Consider the following 18,731-nt stretch of genomic DNA (forward strand, 5'->3'; position numbering starts at 1 on the left):
AAAACAATTATTTCGTAAAATAATCACAAAGGTATTTATTAAAACATTTCCTCTTTCTAAATTAATGTTTCTTTATTTATAAATGAGTTCACAGAATGCTTAGTTTCTGCACTTATGCGATTTTGATTTGCTGAAAACAAATCATGGCATTTATAATAACGTATGTTATCTGTAGTATTTGCAGCTAAGGCTGCACCCCCTCCCTCCATTTAAAAAATTTGTGCATTACAAATTGAAATAAACAGTTATAAAACAAATCCTGTATTTGCTAAGTTCTCTGTGTATCATGCAACTAAAGCAATATCAGTTATTAATGGCATTCTTATAATTATTTCCAATGTTCATTTAGCAAAAATAGCACAAAATTAATCTTGTGTACTTTCTTTTGAAAAAACAAAGAAAGAAAAAAAAAACATTATAAATAATGTTTTGTTCTGAAATGGTCCTCCAATGAAAAAGAAAATAATACATATTTTTCTTATTGTTATTATTTGGTATTTTGGAGTACTGGTATCTCGCTAATCGAACTAATAAAAACCGTGCCCGTTCGGATTAGAGAAAAGTTCAGATTAACGAATTTTTCCCCAAGAGACAACAATAACTAGCATTTGAGACAAAAATAATCAGATTCTAATGGTACATCAATTTAATTCTATAAATAAATGAAGCAGCTGATAGAAAAAAAGCTACTGTACTGTAATGTAAAACAAAAAATAATACAGTACACAAGTTTATTTTAGTAAAAAATTTAATTTGTATGTACCTGTATTGTTGATGATTCTGATTTAATAAAACTGCATAGTTCAGTACATAACTTAATTTGCATAAAAAATATCACTTTTTTGTACACAACACAAAAAAAAAAGTTTTTCTTGGTAAAAAATGTCACTGATTTTCTTTTGCTTCTTGGAAGCTAAACTTTTTTCGAATGCTTCTTCTCAGAGCTGCATTAGCAATAAAATTTTGTGGAATGGCATATCATTCTGCTTAGAACATTCTATACACATATTAAAACTCAGCTACCTCTTCATGTTTTACTTTTTTTTCTTGGAGTTCTTCATCGTCTTCTAATTCATTCTGTAGTGTCATATTTATAATTTCAGCATCTGATTCGATTTCGAATTCACTTTCAGTTTTACCTGTAATCCATTCCATAACAACTGTTTGTGAAATTTCAACATATGGATTTATATTTTTAATCAAATTATGCATGTTTTGAATTTCCTCTTTTTGTGTATGTTTGTGATTCATGCCGACAATACAGTACATACTGTACAGTATAAAAAAGCAAACGTGAAACACAATACATCAAAATAGGCCTCCAGTATAACCGTGCAATCAACAGTATGAAAAAAAATATTGTACTACTAATAATAAAATAAATATTAATAGTTAAAATAATAATTATTAAATAAAAATAATAGTACGCAAAATAATAATACGTAATAAATAAAACTTTTTTTCTTCAAACCGCAGTTCAGATTACTGGAGGGTTCGGATTAGCGAGATACCGCTGTATAAAGAAGAAATCGCTTCTTTTTATATCACTTCTTGTACATATGAAAAATACATTTACTTTTGTAGTTTAGATACATTTTTAGTGTTTTACATTAAAAATGTATGAATATGTGGGTAACCAGCTCCATAAAAAAGTTGAATGCCTGTGTAACACACACACACTTTATATATATATATATATATATATATATATATATATATATATATATATATATAAAACAATTTCAAATCCTTCCTTTTTTCAAGGCTTTCAAGATAATTGTATCAAATGATTTATAATTTTTCAGTAATAAAATGGAAACTGTGATATTGTATCAGCCCATAAAAGAAATGTTAGAATGTCTGCTAATCAATCAAATAATTGAAAACAAAATGAAGCATTACTAACATTTTTGTTTTTCCTGCCCACAAAAGGTTATTAGTAAACCTACAGTACATTTGTACCATGGGTAGGCTAAGGATTTTTTTTTCCTTTTTTATCAATTTTATATATTTTTTGTAACTTTTTTAATTTTACATAGTCCAGAAACTCTGCTCTTCAGATTAAACATGGAACTTTTTCAAGCCACTTCAGGTGTCCAGTAAGTGGAGAAGTGGTCTCACACCAGGCTACTACTAGAGACTCTTGAGTATGACTTCTAGAAAGAGATGTTCTTTTTTTCTTTCTCAATAGCAGTGAGAATATTCTGAATGTTTAGCCTTTTCCTCATGTTTGAGAAGATTCTGTGCTCTGTTCCACTTTAAGATTGCTGTCCGCTCTCTTATTTGAGCAGGAGCAATCTTAAAGTGACTCCAGATTTAAAGATAACTCTCCCATGTACTCTTAACAGTTGTGTCATATCATGATTTGCTAGTAGTGTAACCGAAATTAACCCATGTTTCATCCAGAAAAATTATACTCCTCCCAGCTTGTTGGTGTTGTTAATTAACTCAAAGGTATCGATGTCACCAAGCAATTACATCCTCTCATTCTATGAAAGCCAATCATTCGATAAAGCGTCGTTCTTGATATTTGTGACAGATCAGGATCACTGTTGACTTTAACAGTCATCTTGTTCAATGTGTGGGCTGCTCATTCCTGAAGAAAAATGCATGAATCTTTCAGCAAATGGCACGCCGAATGAAGTTGTCAAATATTGGCATTGTGCTTCACTCTGGATTGGCCAAGTTCAAGTCTCCATCATGCCTGCTTTTTGGGTGTTGTCTTCAGCACATAACCTCATTTTATGAACTTTCACAATGAAGATGGTCTTATTGGAGTGTGAACCTCGTGACTGTGTAAATGTCCATCAAAATTTACTGACTCAACTCATCAGTCTTTTCCCATGAGAATTTCCAATAAAAAAAAATCTGTAGTCACATTTGAAACGCCTGTCTCATCCAACATGTTTGTTCTGATTTTGAACATCGTGGTGTGACCTTAGAGCGATGCGATTGGTCAAAACAAGCCAGTTTATTTATCTATTTTTGTGTTTTTTTAAAGTAGTACTAATTTTTTAATCATTATGTTTAATTTAAAAATGACTAAACATGCTCATAATTTTATCTCTAAACAATATTTTAATTGTATTCTAAGAAGGAACTATTTTCTGTTGACAGAATTACCCATTTTTCATGAGGAAGAGATTTCCTGCAATCTCAAAGGGGAACAATATAGTCTGTGTAGTATTTCTAAAACATAGATTATTTCAGAAATGGCAACCAGCAAAAGTAGTAGTAATTGAAATGTATTTAAGAGGTGGGGGAACGCTACTGAACTTTCAGATAAAACAATTTTTATGTAGTGAATATAACATGAAATTATTTGTAAAACTTGGAATAATTTTACCAGACAGCTAAACAGTTGATTGTAGATTACAAGGAAATAATATGGAATTAGAAGTATCTCCTTCAACAGATACAGCAATATTATTGCCTTATTTCTATTCTCAGAATGATAAAGTGAAGTAATAGATTTTGAATACTTTCTTCACAGACTTACAAACCAGTAAAAAATTAGAGTAGTTATTTATAATAACTACTCTAATTTTTTAGAGTAGTTCCAAGAGCAAAGTGGGAGGGGAGGAATGCAATTAGAAATCTTCTAAATGTGCATAAATTTTTAACCAGTCTGTATAGGTTACTTTCATATATTTTTGCCATATCTGCAATGGATAAATACTGAATATTATAGGAATGTATATCCTACAAAATATAAAACAAAATTTAAATAAATTAACCTGTTTCAATTTTAAGCGAAAGGCAAAGGTCACTGTATTCCTACTGAAATATCATTGTATATAAATTTTTGATATTAAAAAAATTCTTGCAATTGAAAACATGTAATGTGATTTAACATTACATGTTTTGTTACTCATAAAAACAGATAAAGTGGTCCTTGTTTTTCTAAAACTAAACCATGACAATCCATATAATGGCATTTTGCAAAGTAAGAAAACAAAAGTTTATATCATCATCAAATTCCTGCCATGTACCCTCAAGGGGTGTGCAGTACTACATGAAAAATTTACATCATTACTAACTTCGTATGTACAATTTTCCTCCAAATCAGTCTGTTACCTCTCATGACTTCACATTATCAGATCTTATATTTCTGTCTTACAAGGAACTTTTCACCATGTCAATCCACCTATATCTTGGTCTTCCTCTGGGACTTTTACCTGGCAGAGAACACCTGTTTTGCTAACCTTTCCTCTCCATTCTGTTTAAGTGACCATACTACCTGAGATTAGCACTGCTAACGCATTCTTGGATGCTGACAATGTCAAGTTCTTTCATAATATCCTCGTTTTTAATATGATATTGCCATTGATGCCATCTGTTAATGCCCCTAATCTTTCTCAGGTCCCTCATATTTGCAGTCTCTAGTCTTTGGTCAGGGGTGCTTAAGGGTCAAAGCTGTATAACTGAGAGGAGACCTCCACATAGCCTTTAAAGGAATGCGGAGAACCGACCAGGGCTTCTGACCTAATGTCCAATCCTCACCTTCTCGTGGTGCACCCTGTTGGGTATCTACTTTGATACTGAACGAACGAGGATGGGCTGGCAATTTGGGATTTAGCCGACCAAATTGTATTCTTATTGGTTAAACCAAAATAAAAAATGATGGCACAACATGACAAAATTTCATGCCGGCTGGGGCGTCGCCCGGTTAAACAAGGCCCCCGTTGTTTTCGCCAGGGAACCAGGGAGAACAGCGAAAGTCAGCTACTGGAACAAATCTGAAAACAAACCCCAACTCAACATCACCAGAGTTAAAGATCGGTACTATCAACGTAAGAAGCCTGAATGGCAAAGAAATGGAGCTAGCTGAGGAATTAGATAAGTACCAGATCGACATAATAGGGGTGACTGAAACAAAAAAGACCAAAACTGGTGAGATCTTTCTGAGCAATAAATACAAAATGTTATATTCAGGCAATGACAATCAAGGAAAAGAAGGAGTAGCCATAGTATTCAACACAAAATAAGAGGCTAATCTTCTTGAATGGCAGTCAGTCTCAAGTAGAGTAATGTGGGCAAATATGAGAATGGGGAACTGGACAATGAGACTTATTTGTGCCTATGGTCCCACAGAAGGTTCTACTAAGGTAGAAGTGGAGGAATTTTTTGAGGCTTTAGAAAAAGCAACTGACACAATGAAAAAGGAAAAGTTGGTCCTTGTTGGGGATCTAAATAGTAGAGTAGGAAATGATTGTGAGACATACAAAAATATTTTGGGAAAATTTGGAGAAAAGAGCAAAGCTAATAATAATGGCAAATATCTGTTGGATTTCTGCTCAGGACATGGACTGGTTATTACTAACACCATGTTCCAACATAAAAATGTGCACAAATTCACATGGAGAGAAGAGGCTAGGAATAAGAAAAGTCTCATTGACTATGTTATTGTTGATAGTGATGTTTTCTCCCTGGTGCAGGACACCAGAGTGTACAGAGGATTTGAAATTGGAAGTGATCACTATTTAGTCTTGAGCAGGATAAAATTGAATTTCATATTGAAAAGAATAACATGTAAGAAAGTTTTAAAGCGAATAAAAGTTGAGCAGCTCTCAGATGTGAACTGTAGACTAAAATACAGAAATATTATTGAAAAGAAAATGAAAGAGTTTGAGAACAGGAATCAAACCTTGGAGATTCAGTGGCAAACTCTGAAGGAAACATTGGTGAGGTTGTGTGCAAGGATAAAAAAATCAGAACTCCCTGGTGGACACAGGAAGTTAAATAGGCAGTGAAGGAAAAGAAGAAAGCATATCAAAAGTTCCTGGCAAATAAGTCAGCTTTTACTCTTACAGAATACAGAGACAAATGTAAGAAAGCTAAACAGTGTGTAAAACTAGCTAAACAAAAGTCATGGGAGGACTTTGGCAAGAATATAGAAAATAAATATCAAGAAGGTGGCAAAATATTCTGGAGGTTGTTGAAGAAGCTTAGGAATGGAGGAAAGAGTGCTGTAAAAGGAATTAGAGATGATAAAGGTGAAATGAAAACAGGAGAAAAAGATATCCTTGAAGTATGGAGTAATTACTTTGAAAAACTGCTAAATGAAACAAGCAGTGATGACAGCACAGTGATAAAAAACACTGACCAGGCATGCATTCAGGAATACATATCCATACTTGAAGTAGAAAAAGCCATCAAAGGCTTGAAATGTGGAAAGGCAGCAGGAGTAGATGATATTCGACCAGAAATGCTGAAGTATGGTGGTATAAGAGTCTTACAGTGGCTGCACTGCATAGTTCAGAAAGCCTGGACAGAGGGACGAATTCCCGATGATTGGAGTAGAGCTCTCATAGTACCCATATATAAAAAGGGAAATAAAACTGAATGTGAGAATTACAGAGGTATTTCCCTACTGAGTGTTCCTGGCAAGATCTATGCAAGTATACTTGAGAAACGGTTGAGAAGAATTGTGGAAGAAAAGCTTGGTGAAGAACAAGCTGGATTCAGGCCAAATAGAGGCTGTCAGGATCAGATCTTCACTTTACGACAAATAGTCGAGAAAGCATGGGAATATAACAAAGATCTGTATTTAAGTTTTGTCGATTTGGAAAAGGCATATGACAAGGTGCCAAGAGAGAAGCTATTCAATACGCTGCAGTTATATGGTGTCAATGGGGCATTATATAAAGCAATACTTAGTCTTTATTTGAGTTGTGAGTCAGCAGTTAGAATTGAAGGAAGTACAGGAAGATGGTTTAATGTTAAATCTGGTGTGAGACAAGGATGTACATTATCCCCTCTGTTATTCATTATCTATATGGATCACATTATGAAGGAATGTGGTATTAAACCTGATATCAAAATTGGAGATGTTAATGTCAGCTATTTGCTTTATGCAGATGATGTTATACTTCTAAATAAATCCGCTACAAGTCTGCAAGATTCTCTGACTAAATTGAATAGCTGTTGTAATAGATATGGTATGAAGGTCAGCAATAAAAAGACAAAGACAATGAAAATAGGCAGAATCATTGAAAATGTCAACTGTGTTGCGAATGGAGAACCTGTGGAACAAGTAAAACATTTCAGCTACTTAGGCACAATTTTTACTGAAGACGGTAAACTAAATATAGAAATAGACAACAGAATCAGCAAAGCTGGTATGGTGGGAAGTCAATTGAATAAATTCATATGGAATAAGAAAGAAATTAGTCGGAACACTAAATTAGCTGTATACAAGACTGTGTTCAAACCAATTTTAACTTATGGATCAGAGAGCTGGGTCAGAAGTAAAACACTTGACCAAAGACTAGAGACCGCAGATATGAGAGTCCTGAGAAAGATTAGAGGCGTGAACAGATGGCATCAATGGCAATATCATATTAAAAATGAGGATATTAGGAAAGAACTTGACATTGTCAGCATCCAGGAATGCGTTAGCAGAGCTAATCTCAGATGGTATGGTCACTTAAATAGAATGGGAGAGGAAAGATTAGCAAAACAAGTGTTCTCTGCCAGGTTGGCAGGAAAACGACCCAGAGGAAGACCAAGATATAGGTGGATTGATACAGTACAAAGTGCCTTAGATGATAGAAATATAAGATCTGATAATGTTGGAGTCTTGACAAGTAATAGACTGATTTGGAGGAAAATTGTAGATAGGAAGTTAGTAATGATGTAATTTTTTCATGTAGTACTGTCATATCCTGTACACCCCTTGAGGGTACATGGCAGGAATTTGATGATGATGATGATGAGTCTTTGGTCAAGTATTTTACTTCTGACCCAGCTCTCAGATCCATAAGTTAAAATTGGTTTGAACAATGTCTTGTATACAGCTAATTTAGAATTTGCCATCTTCACTAAAATTCGTGCCTCAGTAGATGAAATTTTGCTTTTTCTGTAAGTTCTCCATTCACAATGCAGTTGCTATTTTCATTGTCTTTGTCTTGTTATTGCTGACCTTCATACCATATCTACAACATCAGTTATTCAATTTAGTCAGGGAATCTTGCAGACTTCTCACAGATTTATTTAGAAGTATAACATCGTCCACATGAAGCAAAGAGCTGAGATTAACACATCGAATTTTGATATCAGGTTAACACCACTTTCCTTCATAATGTGATCCATATAGATAATGAATAACAGAGGGAATAATGTACATCTTTGTCTGACACCAGATTTAACATTAAACCATCTTCCTGTACTTTCTTCAATTCTAACTGCTGACTTACAACTCAAATAAAGACTAAGTATTGCTTGATATAATGCCCATTTGACACCATATAACTGTAGTGTTTTGAATAGCTTCTCTCTTGGTACCTTGTTATATGCCTTTTCCTGACCTACAAAACTTAAATACAGATCTTTATTATATTCCCGTGATTTCTCAACTATCTGTCGTAAAGTGAAAATCTGATCCTGACATCCTCTATTTGGCTTGAATCCAGCTTGTTCATCACCAAGCTTTTCTTCCACAATCCTTCTCAACTGTTTCTCAAGTATACTTGCGTAAATCATACCAGGAACACTCAGTAGAGAAATATCATCTGTAATTCTCACATTCAGTTTTATTTCCATTTTTATATATCAGTACCATGAGAGAGCTCTACTCCAATCATCTGGAATTTGTCCCTCTCTCCAGGCCTTCTAAACTATGCAGTGCAGCCACTGTAAGACTTTTATACGGGGAATGGATACACCATGATACTTTTGGATTTTGCTAAGGGTTTTGAATACAGCATGGTAGACTTTTGCAAAAATTGGAGAAAACGGGTTTGGGTTATACAATATTAGCATGGATAAGAGGATGGCTGAATGATAGATATCAAGAAGTAATATATGGGGGGATCTGAGTCTGCAAGGTTTAAAAGTTATGATCAATGCCCTGCCCACTCGATCCCGCATAGCTCTATGGGGTTAGTGACGACTCAAACTTTAGGGCTGGCTGCCACTACAGTGAAACATTGTCTCATATAGCCCAGTGTTGCTTCTGCACCCGCATGCAGAGACATGACACCGTGCTCTCCATTCTGAATAACCACTTTAAGAACAAAGGTTGAGAGACTGCTGTGGAACCACATTATAGGACCTCCATGAGTTTTAGTAAGCCAGACTTAGTGATTAAAAGAGATGGTGACATTTGGGTAGTTGATGCACAGGTGGTGGGAACAGGGTGCCCACTAGTCTATAGCCATAATAATAAGGTAAACTATTATAAGAATAACCAAGATCTAGTTAGTAAGATACAGGAGAAGCATGGGGCAACTCCGAGGTTTACTAGCGCCACCACCATGGCGTATGGAGTCCAGATAGCTATACGGACTTAAAAAAACTTGGGCTTATGCAGAAGGATATAAAAGTTCTTTCCTTGAGAGGCTTTACAGGACACACTGGTGGCATAGCATTGTCACTGGAGAATGACTACAATGATAACTAGAACAGGCATAGGGTAAAACACTTGTAAAGGCCTATATCAAGTCTGGACGAGATATCTGGATGTGATGTAAGGGTAGTACTACCCATAACCAATACAAAGATTTAAAAAAATAATAATAATAATAAATAAATAAAAATAACAAGTGGTGTACCACAAGAATCAGTGCTTGGTCCAGTGTTATTCAAACTGTATATTAATGATATTGGGAAGGATTTGACAAGCGACATACAGCTATTTGCTGATGATGTAAAGATAGGCAAGGTAATCAGGAATGCTTCTAATGTGCAGTACTTGCAGAATGATTTGAATAGGCTGGAATTGTGAGCATGGAAAAATGGGTGTCAGTTCAATGTGAGTAAATGTAAAGTCATTTACTTCAGCATGATTAGATATTAATGGCAAATACGTCTTGGATTTCTACTCAGGACACGGATTGGTTATTATTAACATAATGTTCCAACATTAAAATGTGTGCAAATTCACATGGAGAGAAGAGGCAAGGAATAACAAAAGTCGCAATGACTATGTTATTGTTGATAGGGATGTTTTCTCACTGGTGTAGGACACTAGAGCGTACAGAGGATTTGAAATTGGAAGTGATCACCATTTAGTCTTGAGCAAGATAAAATTGAATTTCATGTTGAAAAGAATAACATGTAAGAAAGTTTTAAGGAGAATGAAAGTTGAGCAGCTCTCAGATGTGAACTGTAGATTAAAATTCAGAAACATTATTCAAGAAAAAATGAAATAGTCTGAGAATAGGAACCAAACCTTGGAGATTTAGTTGCAGTCTCTGAAGAAAAGACTGTTTGATTCAGCCAGAGAGGCATGTGGTGAAGCATGGTGGACACAGGAAGTTAATGAGCCAGTGAAGGATAAGAAAAAAGCATATCATAAGTTCCTGGCAAATAAGTCTGCTTGTGCTCTTAGAGAATACAGAGACAAATATAAGAAAGCTAAACACTGTGTAAAACTAGCTAAAGAAAAGTCATGGGAAGACTTTGGTAAGAACCAGTGGCAGCCGGTGAAGATTTTACGTGGGGATGCTGCATATACAAAAAAAAATTTTTTTTTTCCTAATCAGTAACCAATTTATTTTTATTAATAAATAAATGTACATATTAAAAATTGCTTTATTAAAAATATTTCACCCTCACCACGAACAAACACCAATAATAAAAGTTTCATATCTCACAGAAATAACGCGCGCAAGCATACGATACACTGCCCAAACGAGCAGTATCGGAATCACTTGTAACGTGCAATGAGAATTACAAACGAATATCGGCGAGGCTAACTGCAATTGGCCTAACGTGATAATTCTGGCACTGCGTTAGATCACAGTGCATTTGTTTCTTAATCTAAAGCGTTAATCGAGCAATTCAAATTATTAACTATTCAGTTAATGTCGAAACATAAGCTGTATCCTTTAACATGTTGTATTGCATTTATATAATGTTGTAAGCATTGTTATTATTTATAAAAACAAACAAACAATTTAATTTTTTCCTTGGGGGTGCTGCAGTGTCACAGTGCTTATGTACAAGCTGCCACTGGTAAGAACATCAAAAATAAATATCAAGAAGGTGGCAAGATATTCTGGAAGTTGTTGAAGCTCAAAAATTGAGGAAAGAGCGCTGTAAAAGGAATTAGAGATGATAAAGGTGACGTGGAAAAGATATCCTTAATGTATCTAGCAATCACTTTGAAAAATTGCTATAGAAAATGGCAATGTTGGAGTTCTAACAAGTGATAGACTAATTTGGAGGAAAATTGTTGATGGGAGATCAGCAATAATGTAAACTTAATCATATAGATTGTCATAATATTCTGTACACCCCTTGAGGTAATTAATGATGGTACTGAAACAAAAGATCAAACAATGCAAGATCTCTTATATAATGTCTTATTGATGAAAGTGTTTGGAATGAATGATGATCTGAGTTAAACTGAAGATATCTACTAGTGAAAGTAGATTTTTGGAAAAAAAAATTCTTCTCTTTCATCATTATAACAAGCTCCCCTATTAAATGTCATGTATGTGTGAGTTTTAACACTCAAAACATGATCCCATGTATTACAGATAACCAGGGCCATATCCTTTTCACTTCTGAAATCTTCCAACCTCTCTCTCTCTCTCTCTAATTCCAAAAATATATCAATTTGCAGCTTTTTTTTTTCTTATAAATAGACTGTTCAATTTCCTTCCACTGGAAAATAAATTCTACTGTTGTCTTTACCAGGCATATTCTAACTCCTGTGCAAATGTTGTCTGTTGTATGATATTTTGAACAAAGTAACCATTCAATAGAGAAGGGACTTAAAGAATGTCAATATCATATCTATTACTGAAAATGTAATAAGTCAGGTCTCACTCAGCATGGAGTCAGCACAGCACACACACGATTTTTTGTTCTAAAATATGCTTGATTCACAGAAGGTGCATCATCTCAACTTAAATCATAATGATTATCTTTCCCTTTTGTGAAAGTCTGAGAAATTTTAATTCTTAATAACTGTAAATATTTTTTTTTTTAATGAATAACATATTTCATTTGTAAACTAATGAAATATTATCCTTACACTCCATGACTCTTTATCATAAATTGAAAACAAGTTAGAAACAAAAGAGTTATAAGCTTCTATAATTGTTTGGAGACAGCTTTTATATATAATTCATGCTTATTATTTTTATTTCATTATACTCATCTTTAGGAGGCTTTAGCTCAAATCAGCGAATACTCTGAAGCAGGAATCACAGTTCGGGGAACATATTATCCAACAGGGAAAGAGCCAAAAGAAGGAGACAGAAAATTATATCTTGCTATTGAAAGTACAAGTGAATTTGCTGTAGCGAAGGCCAAGGCTGAATTTATTAGGCTTATTAAGGAAGAACTTATTAAAATGGTAAGAATATCATACTATATACTGGTTTGTTTAGATATGACATTGCGGCCTGAGATATCATGTGTAACTGTGGAATAAATTTTAATTAATTTTCTAATCAGTGTCCATAATTAGTATGTCTACATTGCCTTTTATAATAAAGTAACGAGCAGTTAATGAACGAAAGGCTTATTCTGTCATTTTTTTTAGATTATACAATAGCATTTTTGTCAGGGTAACACATGATGATAAGCTGATATTTAAGTTGCAGCACATGGTTTACATATCAGGTTAGTGAACTGGATTAAAGATTAGATATCTAATAGGTATCAGAGTTGTGTATGGGAAAGCAATATCAAGGAGGCAGAAGATTACAAGTGGGTTCCCACAGGGCTCAGTACTGGGACCTGTATTGTTTAACATTGTCAATGGATTTCAGGGGAGATATTCAGTTGTTTGTAGATGATGTGAAGCTGGGAATGGTTATCAGTAATAGTCCAGATATGGTAGCCCTGCAAGAGGATTTGAATAAACTGGACATATGGGCAAATGAATGATGGTGTCAGTTTAATGCAGCTAAATGTAGAGTCTTGAAGTTTGGGATACATCAATGGGAGGCTGCACCTTGCTGGAGTGACTGTTCTGGAGGAAGTAGGGGAGGTAAGAGATCTGAGGGTAATGATTGATAGAAACCTGAATTCAGGGAACATATTGCAAAGGTGGTGAAGGTAACTCAGAGGATTGCTGCAATACTGGGATAAGAAAACTGCAGAGATAAGAGTTGTCATTCCATTGTATACAGCTCTGATCAGACCACACTTAGACTATTGTTCTCAAATTTGGTCCCCCAGGATTTGAAGTGGATAAATTAACCATGGAAACAGTGCAGAGGTGGATAACAAAGATGATATCAGGACTGTACAATGTTAGTTAATAGGATAGGGTGAGAGAATGTGGGCTGCAGAGTTTGGTAGATGGAAGGAGAAGTGATATGATTGAGACTTTTAAAACTGTTGAGAGGTAATTACAGGGTTGACACTGGGAGGTTCATACTTTTGGTGGAACAGCGGAGAAGAAACGAGTACTAGGGACCATCCCTGGGAGTTACAAAAGTAAGCTGTGAGCAAAAGAGTGAGGAGTGGTTTCATTGCATGGAGGGTGGTTGAACCATAGAATGCATTGCCTGATAGAGTAGTAAGAGCACAAATGGTCAATGGGTTCAAGGAGCAGTATGATAGACTTTGTGTTTTCTAGGATGGACCTCCCATGATGAGTCTTGACTCTGTGGAGACCTGAATCATAATAATAATAATTTATCTCATATTTCCAATTGCAACTTGAAAAAATCTAATTGAAAATGAAGGAAATATATTTTCTGTATGATGTATTATAGATGAGATTTTAATACTTAGAATTTATAATGATCTACAAATAAACTAGAACTGCCACTATATTAAGAAAGGATTTGCAAAACATATCAGTGATGAGAAGGAAAAGATAATGAATGATGGTGTTTTTAGTTCATAAATATTCAAGAGAGCTGTGAACTCCTTGAGGGTACATATCAGGAATTTGAAGATGATGATCATGATGAGAACTGATATGTTTAAATATTTGAAACCATCTCCATTGTTATGCATTATTGAATTCCTAACCATGTAGCTTATTTGGGAAATATTATTATGCCTAATGTGTAATAGGCATGGGAGACAAAATATTTATACAGTAGATTCTGCTTGATTGGTTCACCAGTTAATCAGATCAGCCATTTTATTGGAACAAGTCTAGACAAACAAAAACAAAATGAAAATATAACAAGAATTTGCTTCATTTATTTGGGACACAATGCTGTTTAATTGGGCCATCCAGTAAATTCAACTACTTGGAGTGTTAAAAAAAAAAAGTACGTAATCTTGCTTCAAAAATTTAGTTTTAGTGCTGGTGAAAGGAGGCTATTTTATCATGCCGCTATGGTTAGTTCCCTGTTATAAGCATGCTGCGCTGTTTGGTTCAAAGAATGCAATGACTCATATAATATCAAGAATTAGTAAATTAAAGCTAAGCTGTTAGGTATTGGGAAAAGGGCCAGACCTTGATACTTTAAACGATTAGAATGGAGAGCTTTCCAGATCAGTACCATGCCAAAAAAATGCCTAGTTAAAATGTGAAATTTTTTAAGAATTGTGTTGTGACACAAATTACAAGAAATCAAGTAAATGTTTATTAGTGCTTGACAATTGCTAAGGTGGTCAGCACAAAAGTTAATAGTTGACAAGGGATAAGCAAGACCATTCAAAACTGCTTTGCTCAGTGTGATTTTAAATAATCATTTGATCATGGATATGCCAAATATGGCTGATCATTTTGAAAATGACTTCCCATTAGACATAAACCACACCAGAAACTATGAAGCCTTTGCATCCATTGACAGTTGTCTTCAGTACTATAATGAAAACAAAGATTTAGAGGGGGAAATTGAAGTAAAACATCAGAAGAAAGTGATGAGAATGACACTCCTGAGCTTGAATGAGTGACTATTCAGGACATAGAAAATCTGTTACTGAATCACGGCTGTTTCATGCAGGAAGGCAATATTATATATGCACTGTATACCTGTGCTGATTTTTTTAAAAAAGCTATGCTCAATCAATTCCTAGAAAGTTATTAACTGCATGCATATACATATAAATGAAATTATTTTTATGAAAAATATTTTACTTTAATTAAAGTCATTTGTTTATACTTCAGTAATTTTGCTATGCAATAAACAAAAAACTTGTATTTTGTCTTATGTACATGCACTTTTTAAACTCTTGACATGCATCTTTGTTTAATTGTGGCTGCCACTTAATTGGGCCAAATTATGCTATTCTCGATGTGGCCTTATTAAATGGAATCCACTGTATATACTTTAGCTCAACAAGTTTAAAGGTGAGATTTTATTTTATGAGATTTGGTTCTGCTCTCTTCCTCAATGTGTTGAGCTCAGACTCTAAGGTGTCAAATCCTGTCTGAATAGTATGTATGTATGTCTTGCTGGATGAGAAACCCTGCCATCCTTTTTTAAGACTGGTTAATTCACATTCAGTTGGAAGGATTTAATACCATGCTGAATCAATCTGGACTTCTATTAATTAGCCTTGGAATTTGAATTTCTTTACTCCACAATGAAAATATCAAGCTATATTTAGAAGCATTTTCCATATTATATAGATAGATAGATTTTTTTTAAATTTCTTTTAGTGTAAACATAACAACAGAACCGGTTTTTGGTTCTCTGCAGTCAGGCAGAGAGGTTACATGCTTATACTCTTGTTGAGGTATGTTACATCAAAATATCAGTTATAAGGTGAATTACTTTTTTTTTTTTTTTTATTACAGCCACTAACAGTTATTTTGACGATACTCTATAACAAGGGTGTTCAACCTTTTTTACTACGCGAGCTACTTTTCTATAAAAAGTTATTCGGCGATCTACTCTCTTATATAGATCACGTTCCCCCAACATGATATCTGATTATGCACAAATAAACAACTAAAAACTTTATTTGTGTATTTAAAAATTTATTTATCACTTTTAATTATTTTAATACAACAAAAAAAAAAATATATTGGAATAAAATATTTATTTCTCTCTTTCGGAAAACCAAAGTTAGAAAAAACTACAGATTGATTACAAACTCACAAGTTACAGGAAATGCTGGTTAATTAAAAAAAAACAAAAGTTAATGTGAAATTTGGCATTGTTTGGACCTCGCAATATTTTCATAGTCAAGTTGATATGAAGAAGTGGCCAATTGCAGACAATCATCCAAATGATCAGTTGTAATTTGGTTTCTTAATTGATTTTTTATGATGGTCATATTTGAAAAAGCGGATTCTGACAATTATGTCGATCCAAAACACGACAGAATTTTTCGTGTAATATCAGTTAATATTAGGAATTTTTCATGTGCATACTTCCAAATGACTTCGTTGTCTATTGATTTTAAATGTAAACTATTCTGAATGTTTACTGTCTCAAGTTCTACTTCGGCTTGGTTTATATCAAACAGCCCACTAATTTTATTTGAAATTTCTGTGATGTTCAAGTTTTCTTGAAATGGATTATTGATAAAAGACACAATCATTTCAGTTTTATTCAAATCTTTAAATCTGGAATTTATTTCTTCAACAAATTCTATTTCACGAATAAATTCTTTTAAATCATAGCGAAGCATTTCTTGATTTTGTTCAAAACATTTTCATAAATACGGGGATGTCTAAATTCGCGGTCATTTATATTTTTCTTTAATAAAAGTAAGTATTGTTGGAAAGTTTTTATTGAACTTAAGATGTCAATTAAATTTTTATCTCTACCTTGTAACTCTAAATTTAAATTGCTTAATTTCGTACAGAAATCTACTAAAAATGATAAGTGTAACAACCATCTTTTATCACTCAATTGTGCATAAATATCTCCTTTTGCATCAAGAAAATTTTTATATCGTTAATTAATACAGGAAAAAATCCTTCTAAAAATTGACTTCTGCTGAGCCAGCGAACATTATTTTACAACAGAAATTCCCTATCATCATCTGCCTGTAATTTAAATAACCACCGCTGCAGGGCTTTTACTCGAACAGAATTTACAATCTTAAATGTAATATCCAAAACATCTTTTGTGTTTAATCTTTTACTACACAGTACTTGTTGGTGAATAATACAGTGGTACGTTAAAAAGCTGGATATTTGTCGTTGTTTTTACATAATGAAATGAAGCCTGATTTATTACCTATCATTGCAGAAGCACCATCAGTAGTAATAGACACAAGTTTTAAAAGCGGAAGTTTGTGTTGTTTCACAAATTCATCAAATACCAGAAAAATGTCTTCTCCCCTAGTCCTTCCCAATAATGATATAATTTCAAAAGTTCTTCTTTACTTGAATAATCTTGAAATACCATGCGAATAAATACCATTAACTGAGTAATATCAGTGAAGCCTTTTGATTCATCTAATTGTAATGAAAACGCAACACACTGGTGAATGTCTGACATTAACCTGGCCTAGAAACTTTTCTCCGGCAATTGATAGATACTCTTCCTTTCGGCAATTTGAAACCTTGTCTGCAGCCTAGTAGTAGTCTCTCTCTAGCGATGTCTCGAACCGAGAAGCTCCTTTCTGGAAGCCAGAAACTCCTCTCTCAAGCATCATGGATCCAGGCAGTCTCTCTGAAGGTGACTCTGGACCAGATGGCCTCCTCTCTGACAGCAGTTTTGGAACTGGGACCTTTCTGCTTGCTTCAGTCCCTTTTTATTAGGCCTCCTCTGAGACCTCGCATGAAGTTTGGCAACCCCCAAAAAATCAGTATGAGTCTTTCATCTTAAGTTCCAAGTTCGGCACGCCTTTTGTTCTCCTCTGCTTTCTTTTGATTGTAAGTTGCCGGCGATCGGAAAGTTGTTTGAACTCTTTCTGACTGACTTCGGAGATGTTTACACTTAGAGCCTGCAAGCCTTTCTCATACATACAAGTTTCAATAATAATCTTTCTAATGTCGCCATGTACAGCTTCGGCAACAAAAACGTTGCCTTTGTTTTTAACACTCTAACATATTCTTATTAAAGCAGTATATACAGTTAGCTTCAAAAGAGTTATTTACAAAAACATCTAATACAAACTATACCGAGACAAACAAAGTTCATTTTTTTACAATATTCACATGGGACTTAACCTAAGTAAAAAATCGATGTAATGTTCTTTGGAATATTTAAGCTACAATCGAGTTTTTACACTTTGCTTATAATCGTATTCACTCGGCTCGCTGTTTGACTTCCACTGATCCAAATTAATTCATTTACCCGGACTTATAAGAAAATTACTGATTTGACAATTTTAATGAAAATTAATAAACAATAGCAATACACTTAAAGCAAATTAAAAATGATACAAAATAATGATAAATAAAATATTATGTTTTCAGTTTTAATTAAATTTGTAAGTAAGGAGGAATACACAAGAGATCGACCAAAAATTGCTCTGCCATCGACCGATTGAACACCCCTGGTCTATAAGAACAAAATCTGACATGCATATGTAAGAACATAACAGTTACTATAGGACAATATCATCTATTTACATGAGGTTGACAGCTGATTAATATTCACACTGTTAAGCACGAAAAGTGTTTCTTTCCTGGGGGAGGGGAGTGATGTCACTTCTATGTTGGAAAGTGGACTATGATGCAGTCGCCCTGCTCAGCCAGGAGTTGATTCTGTGGAATCCAGTCTTGGTGGAAAAGATCTAAGGTGTTGTTTTGCCTGTGGTGGTGGTGCTCGTGTAGGATCCGACTTCTCACCTTTTGTTTGAAGGCTGCAAGGAGTTGGTCAGCTGCCTTTCTCTGTGAAGTTGCTGTGCTGCCTGGTCTTGTATGTCTGAGGTAGAAGTTGTATATTACCGCTTTC

The 18,731-nt window shown here is 34.2% G+C and overlaps 1 protein-coding gene across 3 annotated transcripts in view; it reads left to right on the top strand.

Moving 5' to 3' along the window:
* Positions 1–18,731, top strand: part of Prp5 (pre-mRNA processing factor 5) — a 593,106-nt gene that overhangs the window by 559,445 nt on the left and 14,930 nt on the right. For all 3 annotated transcript variants that reach the window (XM_090403381.1, XM_090403382.1, XM_090403383.1), the window contains exon 20: positions 12,119–12,310. In XM_090403381.1, coding sequence (XP_090259507.1) covers positions 12,119–12,310 — 192 coding nt within the window. The remainder of the gene's footprint in view (positions 1–12,118; positions 12,311–18,731) is intronic.

Source organism: Typopeltis vanoorti, chromosome 14 (genome assembly GCF_054136105.1).
Source record: "Typopeltis vanoorti isolate ZY-2024b chromosome 14, IOZ_Tvanoo_1.0, whole genome shotgun sequence".
Taxonomy (NCBI): Eukaryota; Metazoa; Arthropoda; class Arachnida; order Uropygi; family Thelyphonidae; genus Typopeltis; species Typopeltis vanoorti.